At 46.5% G+C, this 16,688-nt stretch overlaps 1 protein-coding gene across 1 annotated transcript in view; it reads left to right on the plus strand.

Annotated features, from left to right (window-relative positions):
* The window catches only part of UBASH3B (ubiquitin associated and SH3 domain containing B), a gene marked incomplete at both ends in the record, with an annotated part of 70,517 nt that extends 60,779 nt beyond the window's left edge, over positions 1–9,738 (plus strand). Inside the window, 8 exons of the mRNA XM_082010003.1 lie at positions 165–300; positions 686–806; positions 1,769–1,891; positions 3,687–3,779; positions 4,512–4,656; positions 7,607–7,713; positions 8,649–8,758; positions 9,601–9,738. Of these exons, the coding sequence (XP_081866129.1) occupies positions 165–300; positions 686–806; positions 1,769–1,891; positions 3,687–3,779; positions 4,512–4,656; positions 7,607–7,713; positions 8,649–8,758; positions 9,601–9,738 (973 nt within the window). The remainder of the gene's footprint in view (positions 1–164; positions 301–685; positions 807–1,768; positions 1,892–3,686; positions 3,780–4,511; positions 4,657–7,606; positions 7,714–8,648; positions 8,759–9,600) is intronic.
* Positions 9,739–16,688: the final 6,950 nt, after the last annotated feature.

Here is a 16,688-nt window from a genome sequence, read left to right on the forward strand (position 1 = left end):
ATCATCTAGCAAGGTGCTCTCTAGGCAGCACTAAAATACAAGTAGTAATGTAATAACACGACAACAGTAATCATCATCAGTTCCTGAAGACTATGTCCTTACTGCAGCCTGAGCACATGAAGTCCAAAGCATTCCCAAAGCCAACATCTTTCTATTTTTGGCAGGTCCTACTCAATTCTGAATACTACATCTTCCCCATCCCTTCAAGCCTTTACTGATGGAGCTCTGGAAAGAAGACAGCAGGAAGACCAAGGACCCGGGGATGCGGGGCCACTCACTATCATCTGCCAGAACGTGCAGGTAGGGACCCACACACACACATAAATCACACGGTTTAGGTGGCATGTTTCCACCAACTGGTTTTGCCCGAAAACTATCCTCTGGTCTCTTTTCACTGCCTGCCCTGGAAATTTCAATTTGCAGTTCTCTACAAGCTTTTGAATGGCACAGAAGACATCGCTGTCCCCAAACCTGCTCTTAGCGTGGGGCATCAGGGCCCCATCCTCCGCTCACTTTGGCAATTTGATACGAGCGTAAATTTACCAACTTCAGAAGAGTTTCCTGTACCTGCATTTGCACGAGGGTAAAGCTAGAGCTGCCTGGTCCGACTCGCGTTCGTGAGTCGGATCTCAGAAAAACCCTTGCACTTTCGTGAAGGTCAAACATCCTGTAATTTTTCTCCCAGCCCCTGAGAATAACCAGCCAGCCCGGGCCTCAGAAACGCTGCCTGTTTGTCTGCAGACATGGGGAAAGGATGGATGTCGTTTTTGGGAAGTACTGGTTGTCACAGTGTTTTGATGCCAAAGGTGAGTCGGCTCCCGCAGGCGTCTCGGGCTCTAGGTTTAGGTGAAGGAAGGAGAGCGGCAAGTGCCTGGGGCAAAGCTTAGGTGGAAGCTGGGGTTTCCTAACACAAGACGGTGCTTTGAGCAGTGAGGAGTGGCAGAGCACCTGGGTGCAGAGCGCGGTGATGGCAGAGCTGCAGTCAGAAGCAGAAGCAGAAGCCAGGGAGCAAATACTACATTTGCTAATACTATTGCAGGAGAGATTACGTTAAAGCAACGTCACCAAAGAGCATTTTCATTTGGAACTGGTGTCACGATGTTAGTAGTCAGTGTCGAGTGCAAACGTCTACTACCATCAAGAAAATCTTTTGCACGGCTGGCGCTCAGTCCTAAATAAAAAGAACACCGCTACAGGTACAGTTCAGAATGCCTTTTGGGGCATAGGCTGAAGTCTGCAACCCAGCACTATGCTCGAGTTTCAGACTGTAGTTAACAGACTGTAACTTCAGGCTCTGTTGGCATTAGAGCTGATCGGAAATTTGTCCAAAAAGTCTTTTTTTCTATTAAAAAAATGACAATATCTTGTAGTCACAGTTGTTGGGAAAAGGCGTGATTTTACGAGTACTTCCTTTCTAAATTATGTTTGAAGAGCTCTGACACTTTAGCGTCCTGTAAAAGTGTAACATTGGAGATTTCTTTTTTTGTGGAGTATAAATCACTTTCCTTTGGGGCATTAAATCTGTCCTAAAGATAACTTTTAAAACATTAGCAACATCCTCCACCAATTTTGAACTGATACAGCTGCTTAACTTAATTTTGTTGGATTCCTGATAGTTTTACACGGGAGAAACTGCTCGACAACCGGGTCTAGGCAGCGCCTGCAAGGTGCGGACGTTGTGGTGAAAGAGGGTCGAAACAGGCATGATGCTCTCTGCCTCTCTCTGATCGAATACTTCCAGCAACCGCTTCTAACCTTTCCCTCACAGGACGGTATGTGCGCAGTAACCTGAACATGCCTCACAGCTTACCTCAAAGAAGCGGCGGTTTCAGGGATTATGAAAAAGACGCGCCCATCACCGTGCTGGGCTGTACGCAGGCAAGGCTTGTTGGTAAGTTGTCCTCTGCTTACAAGAGCTTGCCTGGGAAGCTTTGCTTCTTCCTCCCACACACCCGGCCAAAGAAAAAGCGCCTGGCAGAAAAAAAAGGAATCGGGTACCCTGAACTAACGGGATTTAGGCGTTTCAGGAACCTTTGCAAAGTCCCTTCACCTTCACTGGCAAGTCCCCTCTTTCAAAGGAGACCTTGTCTCCTTCAGCTGCTGCAGCTGAAGAAAAGACAGAGCACAAAATCTAGGACGTGGTACAAACTCGGAGCCATCAGCAGTGCGGTTGCAGAGTGTTTGCTGCTGCCCTGTAAACGTGCCGCACTGGAAGACACTGTTATTACCAATGTTGGTGAGAAATGCACCAGTGTGACGGTCACCTCGTACAAAATATGTTTTTTCCTTGATTTTGGCAATCCTAAATCTCAATCTGCAGTTTGCTACACCAATACACCGTTGTCAGCCGTCTGGCTTTATGTTTATGTGGCAAAACACAGTCCAAATTATTTCCAGTGTTCTCCCACGCCTCCGTCCTTGTCCCTGACTTCTGAGCCTCTTGGTTTGTGTATAGAGAGAAAATTATTTAGTCACCAAGGAGCACATATTGAGCGTTGTGATTAGGGGAGCTTCAGAGAGCAGTACTTAGCATTTTCTCAAATGCAGGTCCTTCAGAGTACTTTGTGTTGGTCACATTCAAACTAGGGCAGCTAAAATTGTACTTGCTTTTTAAACAAAAATACATCACTGTACAACAGCAGCATGCTCAGACTCCTGGCCACATGGCATCGGGGTTCGCAATATGTACGTAACAGAAGGCGAATCTGGGAGCAATCACAGCACGCTTTGCTGGTATATCATTAAACGGGTCCGAGCACGCAACTGCATACGTGACCCAGACGCCAGCGACCTGCCAGCGCGGCTGCGGCATGCCAGCCATCTGCAGGCAACCGCTCCCCGCTGCCGCGGCACAGGCACGACCTTGACGATTGCCGGAGCCGTAATTCCTCTGATGACTAAAGCAAACAAGCAGCTTCCCCGTGACGGAGGGCTGTTAGATGTGCCGCTCCTTCTAAATTACGCCACTTCTGTCAAGAGATTTATAGATCGGTTTGACACGGTTACAGCCGTCATTAAACATACCAAGTCGAGGTTAATAACCCCTTCTTGCTCCCACTTCTTTGTCCTGCCTCTTCAAGTATAATAAAAATATAACTCTTTCTTACAAGTCTGTGCAACGCTTAGCAGATTCATGTTCTCATTTGGTTCCCTTAGGCATTGTGGGAATATTAATAACTCTAATAGTAGAGTTGATTCTTATCTCATTTTCAGTGATCTTCCACCTGTGTAATGAAACAGTAATTTACACTAGTGAAGAATCAAGCCAATTGAATTAAGTTGGGTTTGAGTTAGCTTGAATCATTCTGATTTACGGCTTATAAACAAAATAAAATTAAATGCAAGCTCTCTACAGTTTTCCTCAACACACTGTTTGCTTCTTGGCTAAATAGAAGTGAAGCAGAAACTGAGCAAAAGCTGCTGTGATTTCTTTGCACACTGCTTAAGTGCCTAGACACACATGGAGCAACACACACAGGAAAATGTATCCTGGTTCCACAGCTGTGCACATGACAGTGCCCAACACACTGCTGAAAAAAAATCCGATGGGTTTTCCCAAAACACAAGCAGTGCAGCTGGGAAGCTGCTTTAGCTCCTCGCTGGGTGGCAGATACCCTGCACGCTGCTGTTGCTGTTCGAATGCCATTTGTCTGGGTTTATTCACGGGTGTTGAAACTTGCTTGCAGGTGAAGCCTTGCTAGAAACGAACACCGTTGTAGACTACATCTACAGCTCCCCATCCCTGCGGTGTGTACAGACAGCACACAATATCCTGAAAGGTAAGAACCCAACAGGCATTCCCCTCATTTTCTGGGACAAACACTGCCAACCAGATGAAAGGGAGCCCGGCATGGGAGACCCAAGTAAATGGTAATTTGGGATGAGGATTATTTCCGTGGGAGTTTACTTCCCATTAGCGCAACACTGTCTGTAAGGAACCCTTTTCTTCTTGCATGGTGTGACAAGTGCTTGGGCAAGCAGAGTGCTGTCCCTAACACCCGCTGCCGGTCAGGGTTGGGTTTGTTGCCTCCCCTGCAGAAACCAGATGTGTGTTCAGGGGGGGTGGACGCAGGTCCAGCTGAGCGTGCCCTGCGCCCTTGCCTGCTCACACGCCCGAGGCTGCTCATTGCTCTGTGTTCCCACAGCAATTGCCACCACCGAGGAACTTGCTGCCCTCATTCACTGCAGAAACTGGGAAGGGAACTAGTGATAGGGGCATGAGATTCCCCGGCATGGGAAACAGTCAAAAACCAGCTCCAAAATACAGTCGCACCTAGGTTTGGTATACTGCACATAGCTGCCAGCCAGAGTTTTACGCTCCTTGGCGTATCATAGGCCAAGTACATATACCAAATACTCCTTCTTTCATTCCTCCTGTTAGTCAACCGACTACTTAGAGAGAACAAAAGAAAAAATTTACAATCAAACTTATGTATTAAGTCTGCAAAGTCGTGCTGCCTTCCTCCCCAGCTACTTCCACTGATACCTGGTCTCCTTTCTCCCTTTTCCAGGTATGCAACAAGAGAACAACCTGAAAATTCGAATAGAGCCAGGCTTGTTTGAATGGACCAAGTGGGTCTCTGGGAACACACTACCTGCCTGGATTCCCCCCATGGATTTAGCTGCAGCTACTCTAAGCGTTGATACAACCTACAGGTAGCAGAAAGGGGGGTGAGAGGGTCTTGGATTGCTTTTTGGCTTTGTTTTTGAAGAGTAAGACACTGCTGTTAATTTTTTTAAAATTAGGCAGTGACTGGAAGAGCTGCTGATGCTCCCAGAATAAACTTGGAGCAGGCTTGCGGCTGCTGTGTTGAACATGACCTGAGAATGGCTTATTATAAACCAAATTTCCCAGGTCACTGGCAAGGTCCAGCTATATTGCTGATCATTGAGGTCCTCTTTCCATTACTCCTTCCATCCTGTGCATCTTTCAGGTGTCCAGGAAACCCTCAAAGTATTTTTGCTTGTTTTAACCCTTTTCCTAAAACTTAGGAGTTTGGGCTCAGCTAACAGAACTGGTTTCGGTGACTCAGTTCCCTGACCAGCATTGTTCATCAACTGAACCCACTCATGGGCTCATTCACACCTGCCCTTCCCTTCCCTGGAGGAAAAAGCTTGTCTGTCTCTCTATTATGATTAGCAGGGTGATGGATCTTAACTGTAAATTTTACAACACCCTGGGGAACATGTTTACGTCTGTCAGGAATTCAGGGTCTCCTGTGACATCAAAATTTGGAGGTTTGCTATCAAAGAGCTAAACCTTAAGCATTTATCACTTCTCAGCAGTTACATCTGAAACGTTTCTAGTGTATAAAATTGCAGGTTTATGGCTCAGGTTTTCACGGTATTCAACCAAAAAACGGTTGGTGAAAGCAAACAAAGTAAACGTCTGGTTACAAAACATTTGAATGGCAAATGGATAAGCACCGCTGACCTTTCCTCCCACTTTGCAGAAAAGGGAAACACCAAGAGAATGCGCTTGGCTTCCAGGGGCTCTGACAGCCGCTCCAGAAGCGCCGAGCTGACCTTCCCAGAGCTCGGCACTTTTGCCGGCCACGCGGCTGCACAGATCCGTCCTGGTGCCTGGTTAGGCTCCGTATCCCGAACTCATGCCCTTGCTGCCAGCCTCTGCTGCTTTCCTTTTACCCAGCCTCACGGCCGTACCTCCGCGTTCCCGATATCATTGCCAACAAACCCCACAGGGCTGCTGGGAGCAGCCTGAGTCTGGAGGGAACCTGAAGACCCTTCTGGCTCCCCGGTGAAGTATCACAGCCGTGGTGCCCTCCAGCCTAACACACAAATGCTTTTCACTGTAAGCTGCGGAGAGAAAGGCTAAATAAAACCCAGCAGAAATAGTCATGCGACAGAGAATAAACAAGATGATCTGTTCAGGCTTCCTACTCTCAAATTCATGATTCATTTATACAAGGGCTCAAAGGGCTCCCGCAAAGGAGGAAACTCCAGAAAGGTCACACGGTTCCAGTCCACCACACCTCACTGCTGAAATAGCTGTATCGCTATGCCTTCTTGCAGAGGCTAGCCCTTTCGGTCTTAGTGTGAGCCTGATCGCCAGCTGAACAATCTCAGATAAAAACAGAACATTTATAATACACACATGGTATACATACCCAAGAGTTCCACCTACATGGGCTTGGTGACAAACATTTTGTGGCTGGGCTTTCTTGGTTTATGGTATCATCAGAAACACTGGTGTTCCCCGGCGTCCCAGTGCACCCATGTGTTTAAGAACCTCCACATGGAATAAGGAGCTGAAACATTAAAAAGAAAAACAAGAAAGAAAATATAAAAAAAAAAAACAAACTGTTTTTTTTTCATACCTCATTATACCATAAACGACTTGTGTTGTGTCCTTTTGGTCTGCAGCTAAAATGCTAACGCTCTGAGGGTATCTAAATAGAAGTCCTTACACTGTATTTATCCCTGAAAGGGTATCACATGGCTAACACTTGGCGGAGCAGCTGGACCACAGGAGGGCCTCTGCTTCAGAAAACACATGCCTTCTGGGAAGACCATAACAAATACAAGAGCCTGTTCTTGTGTGGTCACCTGGTTAGCTGGGGGACTGGGAGACAGCCCTCCTGGTGCTCTCTGTCTCCTGTCACAACGGTAGCTCCTGCAGATATTTCAGATCACTGAATGAAGGGAAAAGTAAGGTCTTTTCCTTGCACCACAGCACAAAAATACAGCCTTCTGCCTCCTATCCCTGGCTTCTCTGTGCACATCAGCCTGCTCCAGCTGATAGACTGGCCAGAGTCCCACCAGGCAATTCACTGAAACGCCCTGGCCCAGGAGGAGGCCAGCGAATTCCAGGCGTTTCCCAGCCGTGCGGCTTTGCAGGCGGCCAAAGCAGCAGTTTGCCTCTGCCCTTCGCTGTCGCAGCACAAGCAGTGAAGAGAGCCGGCACCTGCCTCCTCCACGCTCCACCTTCCTCCCTGTACCTGCCCAGCCTCCCCAGACAGGCACCGATGCTGTCGGCCCATCCTCTAAGCTGGAAGCCGTGGCAGCACGGGGCAGACCTCAGTCCGGCAAGGCCGGCGTGGGCTTCTCGTGCTGTTGTGAGCCCACAGCTCCCAGGCAGCAGAGCCTGGCCGCAGGCGGCTGCGTCGACGCCGTCCCTGTGCCGCTGTCCCTCCCTGCTCACCCGCTCCTGCTGGGTACAGATTTTATTCTCCCACCATTCACGAACTTTATGTGGGTGGGTGAGCCCCGAAATCTGCTAATCAAAGGACACATGCCTAAATAAATGCAAAGTGGCATCGTTGTTGCTGCATGCCATTGCAAAAGTAACAGCAGTATAATCAGCGTGTCGCATAATCAGCGTGTCGTATAATCATGCTGCTTCCACTAACTGGTCCACATCAGAGGAAGCAGTTATCATTTTTCCCAGCTAACTGAAATATCTTAATGCAGGAATGGTAAACAACTCTGTCTTGAACTTTAAAAATCATCACAGCAGTCCTGACACAAGACGCAGCTCTGGGGATTTGGGGAATTAGAAGAAACAGATCCTTTCAGGTGACTTATAACTGGCACTGGAAACTTTATCGCTTCTCCCAATTTACCTGACTTGTTTTTCTGCTCACAGACCTCATATTCCTGTCAGCAAGTTAGTGGTTTCCGAATCTTATGATACATACATAAGCAGAAGCTACCAAGTAACAAAAGAAATCATCAGTGAATGTAAAGGCAAAGGTAAGTACTATAGAGGGGGCGAAAAACAGGACAGGCTGGGGGGTGAATGCCGATACTCCCACCAGTCTGGAGATGAATCCCCATACCTGAATCTCTCGTCCCCTCTCCCAGAGACATCGGAAACTCCTGTATGTGTCAGAACTATGAGTTCAGGTATGCTCAGCTTACAAGAGAGGTCCATAGACTTAAGTAGGAGAAGTATTTTAGGGATCCCTACCCAGTGCAAGCTACCCGTTTCTCAAGGGAATAAATAAGCCATTTGCACTCTGCTGTCTGTTACCAGGATGGGATGAGGCATCTTCCATCCCCTGCCCGAGCTACTCTTCAGAAGTATATTACCCATAGAGACTGTAGAACATTTCTCCAAACACAGTCTTGGAATAAAAAAAATCTGCAGCTTTTATCTTTCATTCACCATATAGGAATAGGATGTTTCTAAGTTCTGCTGATGTCACTAATTTCACTGCTCTGTCTCGGCATTCTAAGCTTTTATTTTAATAGTTTGCACACAAACAAAATAGCACAATGTAGCATTGGTTGTAAAAGATCTTGGAAATGGAAATTTAAAGCTATCGCTGCGGAAAACCAGCAACTAAAATTAAAGTGCTTGTCGTAATCAGAATTAACTTTGGGGTAGAAGGAAAGCATTTGCTTCACAAGACAGCTGAAATCTCACTGGAATTTTTTTGTTTTCTTCCGAAAGCCATTTTAAAACTTAAGTAGCACTGAGTCAACCATTATCCTGAAAACTGAGAAATGCTCTAAATATAAGTTAATAAACGATGCTTTTTACCCCTAATACACATAGTTTAATGTTGTTATATGATACACTGAATGCGTTTTGAACATTTTAATTGGTCTGCTTGACCTTGGGCGCCAGTCCCTAAAGCTGGCTTCACCTCCCTCCTCAGCCTGCGTTTCTCACTTTATTTCAGGAAATAACATCCTGATCGTGGCCCACGCGTCCTCCCTGGAGGCTTGTACCTGCCAGCTCCAAGGGCTCTCGCCGCAGAACTCCAAGGACTTTGTACAGATGGTCCGAAAGGTAATTACCAGCAAGCAGTAAAGCTCGCTGGCTTTACAAAGAGAAAAGAAATTTGCAATCTGCTTAACCAGGCAGAGGACACTTTGTTCCTCCCGCCTGATACCCGTTATTGCTTTTCATCCATTTCACAAGTCACGAGAGTAAAGCAGATGGGATTAAGAGGCTTATCTTAACGTGTCACTTCTGTAACAGATAGCACGGGATCAGATGCCCACCTGCAAATGGGCTTGCAGGGGCTCTGCTTTATGCTTGTAGATACCAGGGGCCCTCCGGTGCTGACAACACCCTAACCACAGTTAACGGGGCACTTCTGCCCTACGCCCCTTCCCCTTCTCATTTCACTCGGAAGAGCTGTTAACCGTCAGAGAAGAGGACTGAAAATGAGAATGGGGTCTTCTGCCTTCATTCCTTTACTCCAGCCCTGGCTAAGGAGAGGGCATTGTCCAGTGCCAGCCTTGCAGACACTCTCTGGGATATTCATAGCTGGCACCTGAGCCAGAGCAGCATCCGCGTTTCTCCTCCATGGCTGTGCTGGGCTCCAGGGTTTGGGACCATGTCAACCAACAGGATATCTTTGGTTCGAACTGGCCCATATTTAAACCACCTTACAAAGGTATAGTCTGTCTTCCTCAGTGTTTTACACGTACAATGGTGCACAAAGTCTGGCTGTCACACCTGAGTCCTACAATCGTCTTTGGAAAATGGACTTTGGGGAGAGTGAGAAAGAGATAAGACAGTGAAATGCTTCAGTAGCACAGCAGGATTTCAGCCCTTAGGGCAGCTCCCTCCTTGCACAGCTGGATCCCCGCTCATTGCCTTTATTTCCGTCTCTCTTCACGCAGATTCCGTACCTGGGGTTTTGTTCGTGCGAAGAACTGGGAGATACAGGTGTTTGGCAGCTTACGGACCCCCCCATCCTCCCTCTCACACACGGACCAACTGGAGGCTTTAACTGGAGAGAAACCTTACTACAAGAATAGGCAAAGCTACACGAGCAAGGAAAACCCATGGCCTTTCTAAGCGTTGGAGAATGTCTCTTCTTTCTTGTGTTTATTGACAGTGAGAAAATAGTCATAATATGTTCAGTGGATCACACAAACAGCTGTTCTAGCATATCTCTCACGCAGCCACAGCCATGCAAAAAATTTCATGTACAACTAGGCAAATACAAAAGGGAGTGATTTGAGGGAAAAAATATTAAAGATGCAGATTGAAGCTCTTGCACAGCAGGGAGTCTCCGTTTAGGCAGTAGCTCAGGTAGATTTTCCCCCCTTGAATGGAGCTCTGATAACACCAGTAACTTTCACTGCCTTCTGCACCGCGTTAGAAACAACTAGCACTGTGTCAAAGTTGAGCATTCAGGATGCTGGGGGGAGTTTCACTAGTATTTTTGCAAAGCATTAGCAGGCTTGTTCAGGACCACGTGTTGACAACCCCTCACTCGCAACCCCTAAATTCTCAGCACCTTCTATAAAGCGTACCACCACCAGCTGGAAATGAGAGTCCAGCATTGCCTTCGCAGGCAGCAGCAGATTATTCCTCTCCTCTACTTCAGCACCGCCTTCGGGGTTGTGTTGGGCACACCGTGGATGCAAAGGTTGATGGACGCTGATCCGCGTCAGAAGAAAATTCTGAATTTTGCCTCCGTTACAAATGAAGTCTGCACATCAAAAGACAGCACCGTTGTGAACAAAGACTGGGAGCAGTTTCCTTTAAGTGGAGATGAAATGAGACTTTTCGAACCAAACCTAAAGGATTTAGAAAGGTGGGGGGGGGGGGAGTGTCCTTTATTGAGGTTATTGAAATCCACCCTTGTGCACAGACCCGGCCTAAAGTGTTTGTGTCTTTTAAATTCTCTTCAGAAAATCTTGAAAAAGGATTTTCCTTTTTATACTGAGATTTTGTGCCGGTCATTTACACAGTGGTGGCTTTCTGTCCCTTGTGAGCTTTTCCGTCAGCCCTGGTGAGGTTCTGCAGTAAGCAGCTCTCTTCGGGAGGTAACGATGAAATCAAAGAGATGCTGAAATGCAGCGTCCGCTGCATGCTTTGCTTCCTTAATTCCTAAGTGCTATCTGTCATAAAGACAAAGCAGAGCTGAAAAAACAGTACATGTAAATTTAGGAGCAACATGCTTAGGCCTATTAAAATGCTATTTTCCGATGGGGGAAGGGTTATGTTTTGGGGAGAAGGGGAAGAGAAGGGTTTCCATCTGTAGCTAAAATCTTTGAAATCACAAGTGTCCTCTTAGTTCAACAGCCTGCAAGATGCCAATACCAGCTGCTTCACAGGAGAATGCAAAATAGTAGTTTATAGTATAAACTGGCTTCAGAGCAGGTTTCTTTTAGATTACTATTATCTTAAGTCATCTGCCTTGGGTCAAAAAATTCCTGCAGACATTTGTACGAGTCTTATCAGTGTAGGCTCGCTTTCAGAAGGTACTTAAAAATGTGCTTAAATGGGATGAAAGAGATTTAGGCATACTCCTTCCTTTGTTTGGACCGTAAGTCTAGGTATTCTCATAAATACCATCAAAGGCAAGTTCAGAAGAACCAGGAAAGAAATTCTGGCATCCCAGGTACCGCTCTTCAGTCCTGCAGAAAGCGTTACGGCACAGAAGCTTATGCTGGCCAACTTTGAGAAAGGCTTATTATTCATAGCAAGATCAAAGTTTGATCTCGTTTTGGGTTTTCTTAACCTATCAAGCCTTCGGCAGGACTGGTCTCGCCCTTCAGCAGGGTCTGACTGAGCTGCGCTTTCAGCAGTCAGAGCAGCCGGGGAGGGACAGACTGCAGTCGCTCTTCTAAAGAGCCCAAACCCTCTGCAACTGCGATGCAACACAGCTCCAGGGGTTATAGCTCAGCTTTGTCTCTGGGCTTTACTGGGCTTGCCAAGGAGAGTACGCCAGATTCTGTACAGATTTTGAGCCAGCAGAGAGTTCATCCTGTGCAATATGTCACGATAGTCCATTATTTATACATTTATGACTATTTAATACACAGTAGGCCGTTCGTAAGTGCATTATTATACCAGGGATGTATACTGAAAAGTCAGGGAGATAGATAACTTATGAGATGACAGAAGAAACTGCTCCTGTGCAGTTATACCACTGTCACTTTAGTTTTTAACTGTAATTTAAACTATTTTTGGCTGTGTACAGACATTCTGAAGAGCATTTCTGGCTTGTTTTCCTCCATGCTTACTCACTGCAAATTTGCAAAGAGTTTAAAACTAAATGGATGACAATCACACCAAAATGAATTTGGTTACTGATGCATGTGTAATTCTTTGGACTGCTTTTTGTTTTACACTGTGGGCCAGCAAGATGTAATTTCAGGCAACAAATATTGCCTATACAAAACAGTGGAGACTGCTTAGGTCCTACTGCGGTTAAACGACATTACAAGGAGTTTATTTAGACAGAAGCATGAAACTGAGAGGGAACAAAACCTGAATGCACGATTTGAATATTGTACTAGCTGATCTTTGCATATAGTAATATAGAAAAGAGTGTTCTGTTTGAGATGGTAGATGTTAAAATACTCTCTTCTTAGAAAAAAGAGTATATTTTTTGATGTTTGGGAAAGTATTTTGACAATTGTAGTCTTATCTCAAAATAGATTTTTCAGATGTCAAGAATCTCAGAAAGAAAAATCTTATTTTCCTGTAGCATTTTGATTTCTCGTAGGGGTTTTGCGTTAAATAATCTCATGATGATAAGGCTTATTGGAGGGAAAAAAGAAGAAAAAAAAAATGTTCCTTTTAAATTTTTGAGATGTTAAGAATACAAAACAATTGCTGCTTCACTTTCACTCCATTGCTGCTCATTAATGTGTATTTAACGTCACTTCAGTGTTTTGTCCCAGAAGAACATTAGACTTGATCTGTCTGAAGTGCGTGCAAGTCTTTTCCTTGCCGTCACTGTGAGCTGCATCAGATCGCAACAGTTTAATTAGGGTATAGGAGGCAAATAGCAGTTCCTAGATTTTCCCCTCTCTTCCCAATTAAGGAACAAAGCTGGAAATCCGGCAAGAATGAGTTGGTCAACCAGTATTTTCATAAACTGCAGCTTAAGGGTTGAGCTAGAAAAATACAAGAATCAAAGTGCAGCGGCTGGCGGGATGACACTTGGCACCAGAAGGTCAAAACCAGGGCACTTGAAAAAGTTCAGGTTTGGTCAAAAATTTGTCCTTATCACTGGACTTTATATCTCCCTCTGCTCAAGTGGATGGGAGGGGGCTGCAGGATGCCCCAAGGCTTGAGCTCTGCCTGGGGATACCTTTCTAGTTTAATGCAGGTCTAAAAGTTCCACGCATTTCCCTGACGTTTAGTGCAGTGGCAGCTACAGCCAAACACTTAAATCCTCTTGAGCGCGGAGCCGTCAGTGTAAAATGAGACTGTATAGTCAAATCAACAGAGCTTTGCTTGTTTATACAAACTGAGGGTCCAGGCCATAACTCCAGAAAAAAAAAAAAAAAGTATTTCCCTTTTCACGCAGTCTGAACGGTTTCAGAAAGAAGTCCTGGTGGTAGGAGCCTCCTTCTCCTCTGGTCTTAGCTTCTAGCATCAACGTTCTTATGAAAGTGATAGTTTACATCACCAAATAAGTGGTTGTTCACAAAGAATTCCGCAGGAATTATCTTTAGTGAAGGCAACACGAGTACCTCTGCAAAGCAAAGGGCGTGGAAGGGAGGCTAGAGTGCTGTTTCCCAGCCTATTATTTTGTATCCGCGGCCCTGAGCCCCCCAGGGAGCACTCTCTCGGGGACGTGGGTACTGTCAGCTTTGACTGCGCCCTAACTGCGGCCGTTGGGAAAAAGGTGAGGGGACGGGGCTGTGTACAGCACCGGGACGGGCTCAGCCTCCCCGCTTCGCTCCCGCATACGGCACAGAAGGAGCTGATGCTTCTGCCCCTGGGTCGCGGGGGTCCTCACAAAGGCCCGACCCAGAGCCCAGGGAAATGAGCAGGAGGAATTCACGTTACTTCCTCAGGCTTGGGACGAGGCTGCCCAAAGCCTGGCCCGACCCCAGGCTGCTCCCCCCGACCGCCACGGACTTAGCGAGGAATTCGGAGCACTCGTGTCTGTGCGGGGCTGAGCCCTCCCGGTCCCGATTTAAGAAATGCTTGCGGACTTAGGGTGAGATTTAGTGTCTGATTATATTTGTGTTCATTTCAAAGAGAGGGACGCTAGACCACCGCGTTGGGCTGTCGTCCACTAACTCTCATCTAAACCCAGAGCTGCAAACCAGTTTGTGATGCTTCACAACTTAAAATGGATTGAAAGTCCGTATGAAAACTGCTGTTTAGAAAGGGAGGTTTAATAGGTTTGGTTTGTTTTTTAAAAAGAGGCTAAGCATAGAGGAAATTATTTGAACTTTATGAAACGGTGGGGGTAGCAGACATGCTTAAAACAGTGACTGAATGAACAAAACGAAAACATTAAGCAGTAAGTGTGATTGGTTCCATACGCTCTGAATCACTACTTACTTCTCACCATTTCCGCAAATACTTGTTCCCTGGGGAATATTCATGAACCATCCATGCTGCATCACAGAAAATACACAGCCAGTTCCTTTCTATTACTTCCCATTAAAATGTATTTTCTGAAGTTTCGCTCTGTGGACATCTCTTAAAACTTGATGTTATCAATGAAAACTTTTTTTAAATTTTATTTTAAACCTGTTGTATCGTTCTGTTTATTATGTTTTTTTAGTGTGAGCAGATTGTATTTATTTGAGAAAAAATGTTTGCTGTTTAAAAAACCCAATAATTGTATTGCCAAAAATAGCTGTAATTACCTGTGACATCTGTATTTTTTTATTTGGGGGGGGTTGGTTGGTTGTTTTTAATCTCAGTTTCAAGTGCTAACAACTGTTAAAACAACCACTGCGTTTTAATTTGCTTATGACATTAATTGGATTTCTCGGAAGTGGGACAAAAATGTCTTGTAGATGATTTAATAAAGATGCCACGCACCCACAGCTCGCCCTTCCCATTTAAATTTTCCTCTCAAGCGTGTTGGACTTTGCCGGCGTGAATACTCTGACACAGACCTCCAATGAAGTGCCCCCCCAGGGCCCATGCCTTGCTGGGGTGCACCTGAGCAATGTTCTCAGGGGCTCCAGCAAGACGTAGGTAGGAAAAATGCCTGTACCGGGCACATGCCTGGAGAACAGCCGTACTGGGACCTTGAAACAAAAAGGGAGTCAGGGCTGGTCTCAGTTTGGGGTGCAACGCCGCCCTCACCACCTCCCGTTTCAGGATGCCCACCCGGATGGGGTGTGAGCCTCAGAAGCATCAAGGAAAAAGGGGAATTTGAGCTACATTTTTCTTCCTTCTACTCAAGATGAAGTTCATTTATTTGACAGCAGATGGCACAAAACCATCTCAAGTCTGGTTTTCCGTCTCCCACAGAGGGACGGAGTTTTCCCGCTGGGTTGGAGGCAGGTAGCTTCAGCCTCCCTACTACTTGATGGCTTTTTTCCCCCGGAGTTACTTTACTGTCAGATTTAGACGCGTGGAACTGGAAGCACAACTTTTAAGCCAAAGCAATGCTTACCTTTACAACACATATCTTCTTTCTTGATCTGGATTTTTTAATCCAGCAACACTTTTAGCAGCCAGTGAGACTCCTTCCTTTCAAACCAGCTAGCTACACTAAACTTTATGGTCTACAGCTCTGTTTTCCAGTAAAACTGACTGTATTACGATTAACATAAAAGCCATGGCTTTTATCAATCAAATATACACTAATAGAATGATGCACTTCCATGCACCTGGAAGTTTCATGGAAACAGGTCCTAATAAATTAGAAGTGAAATGCATAATGTATTTATAATGAACCATTTTGTCCAGTTCACTCAAACCCATGTCCTGCAAATGCACATGGTTTTTAAACCATATTTCTTATCTTATTAAAGTCAGCTCCTTTTGGCAGTATTAGTCATTTGCACTAAATGCCGGGCGGTTGCAGAGAAGTGCCAGAGGAGGATCTGCCAAAGCCTTTTTGGAAATCGGCACACGTGGCTACATCATGAGAAGCGGCGCTGCCTACAAGCGGGCTTGGATAAATCTTGTGATGTTACTGGACATCACACACCAGGAGACACAAAAAGCTTTGTTATGCCCCAAATTGCTCCTGAAATAATCAGACCTGCAAGGGGACACGGGAAACCCAGATTCTGCCATTGGTCCTCTGGGACCTCCCGGCTGTAGTCATCCCTCCGCCCCGTGGTTCAGCGCCCAGCGAACCTTTCACAACAGCCTCACCACTGCTCTTCATTCCCCGGAGAGCCACGAACCACACGCAGCAAATTACCTTTCTCTCGTTATCTGTTTTGCCAGGATCCCGGCAAGCAGAGCAAATCAAGCCCCCCATACCCGCAGTGGTACAAGATGCAGAGTGACGCAAGACTGTTTTCCCAGGGATTTAAACCGCACAGCTGGGTTTTCAGGCAACCTTGCAGTTACTGCACTACAGAGCACAAATAAGCTCTGCCTTCCGGGGTGCCCCCCATCTCGGGGGATTTAATCCTCCAGAGTGCAGGGTTACCCCAGGCAGGGTTACCCCAGGGTCCACGTTTCTCTTAACCTTTACCTGCTTCCCCCTCTATATACATCTCCCCCGCACGGACGCTGAGCAGGACGGAGCTGGAGGGGGTGCGAGGTGAAGTGCCCCCAGTCCTGTCGCCCACCAGTTTCGTTTTAGGTGACCTGTGAGGTCACCGATTTCTCAGCAGTGGCCAACACATAGGAAACGTGGGACGGGGGGAGAAGAGAGCGGGACAGCAGAGAGAAGGGAAGGAGGCAGAGCCCCGGGCAGGGATAAAGTCACGGTAAACCTGCTCCCCCCCGTGCCGAAAGGGGACCGGCTGCACAGCAGCCCCGGCAGAGAGGGGAAGTCGGCACAGACCGCCCGTGCCCACACCGTGAC

The sequence above is a fragment of the Phaethon aethereus genome, assembly GCF_964289735.1.
Source record: "Phaethon aethereus genome assembly, chromosome: 23".
In the NCBI taxonomy this organism is placed as follows: domain Eukaryota; kingdom Metazoa; phylum Chordata; class Aves; order Phaethontiformes; family Phaethontidae; genus Phaethon; species Phaethon aethereus.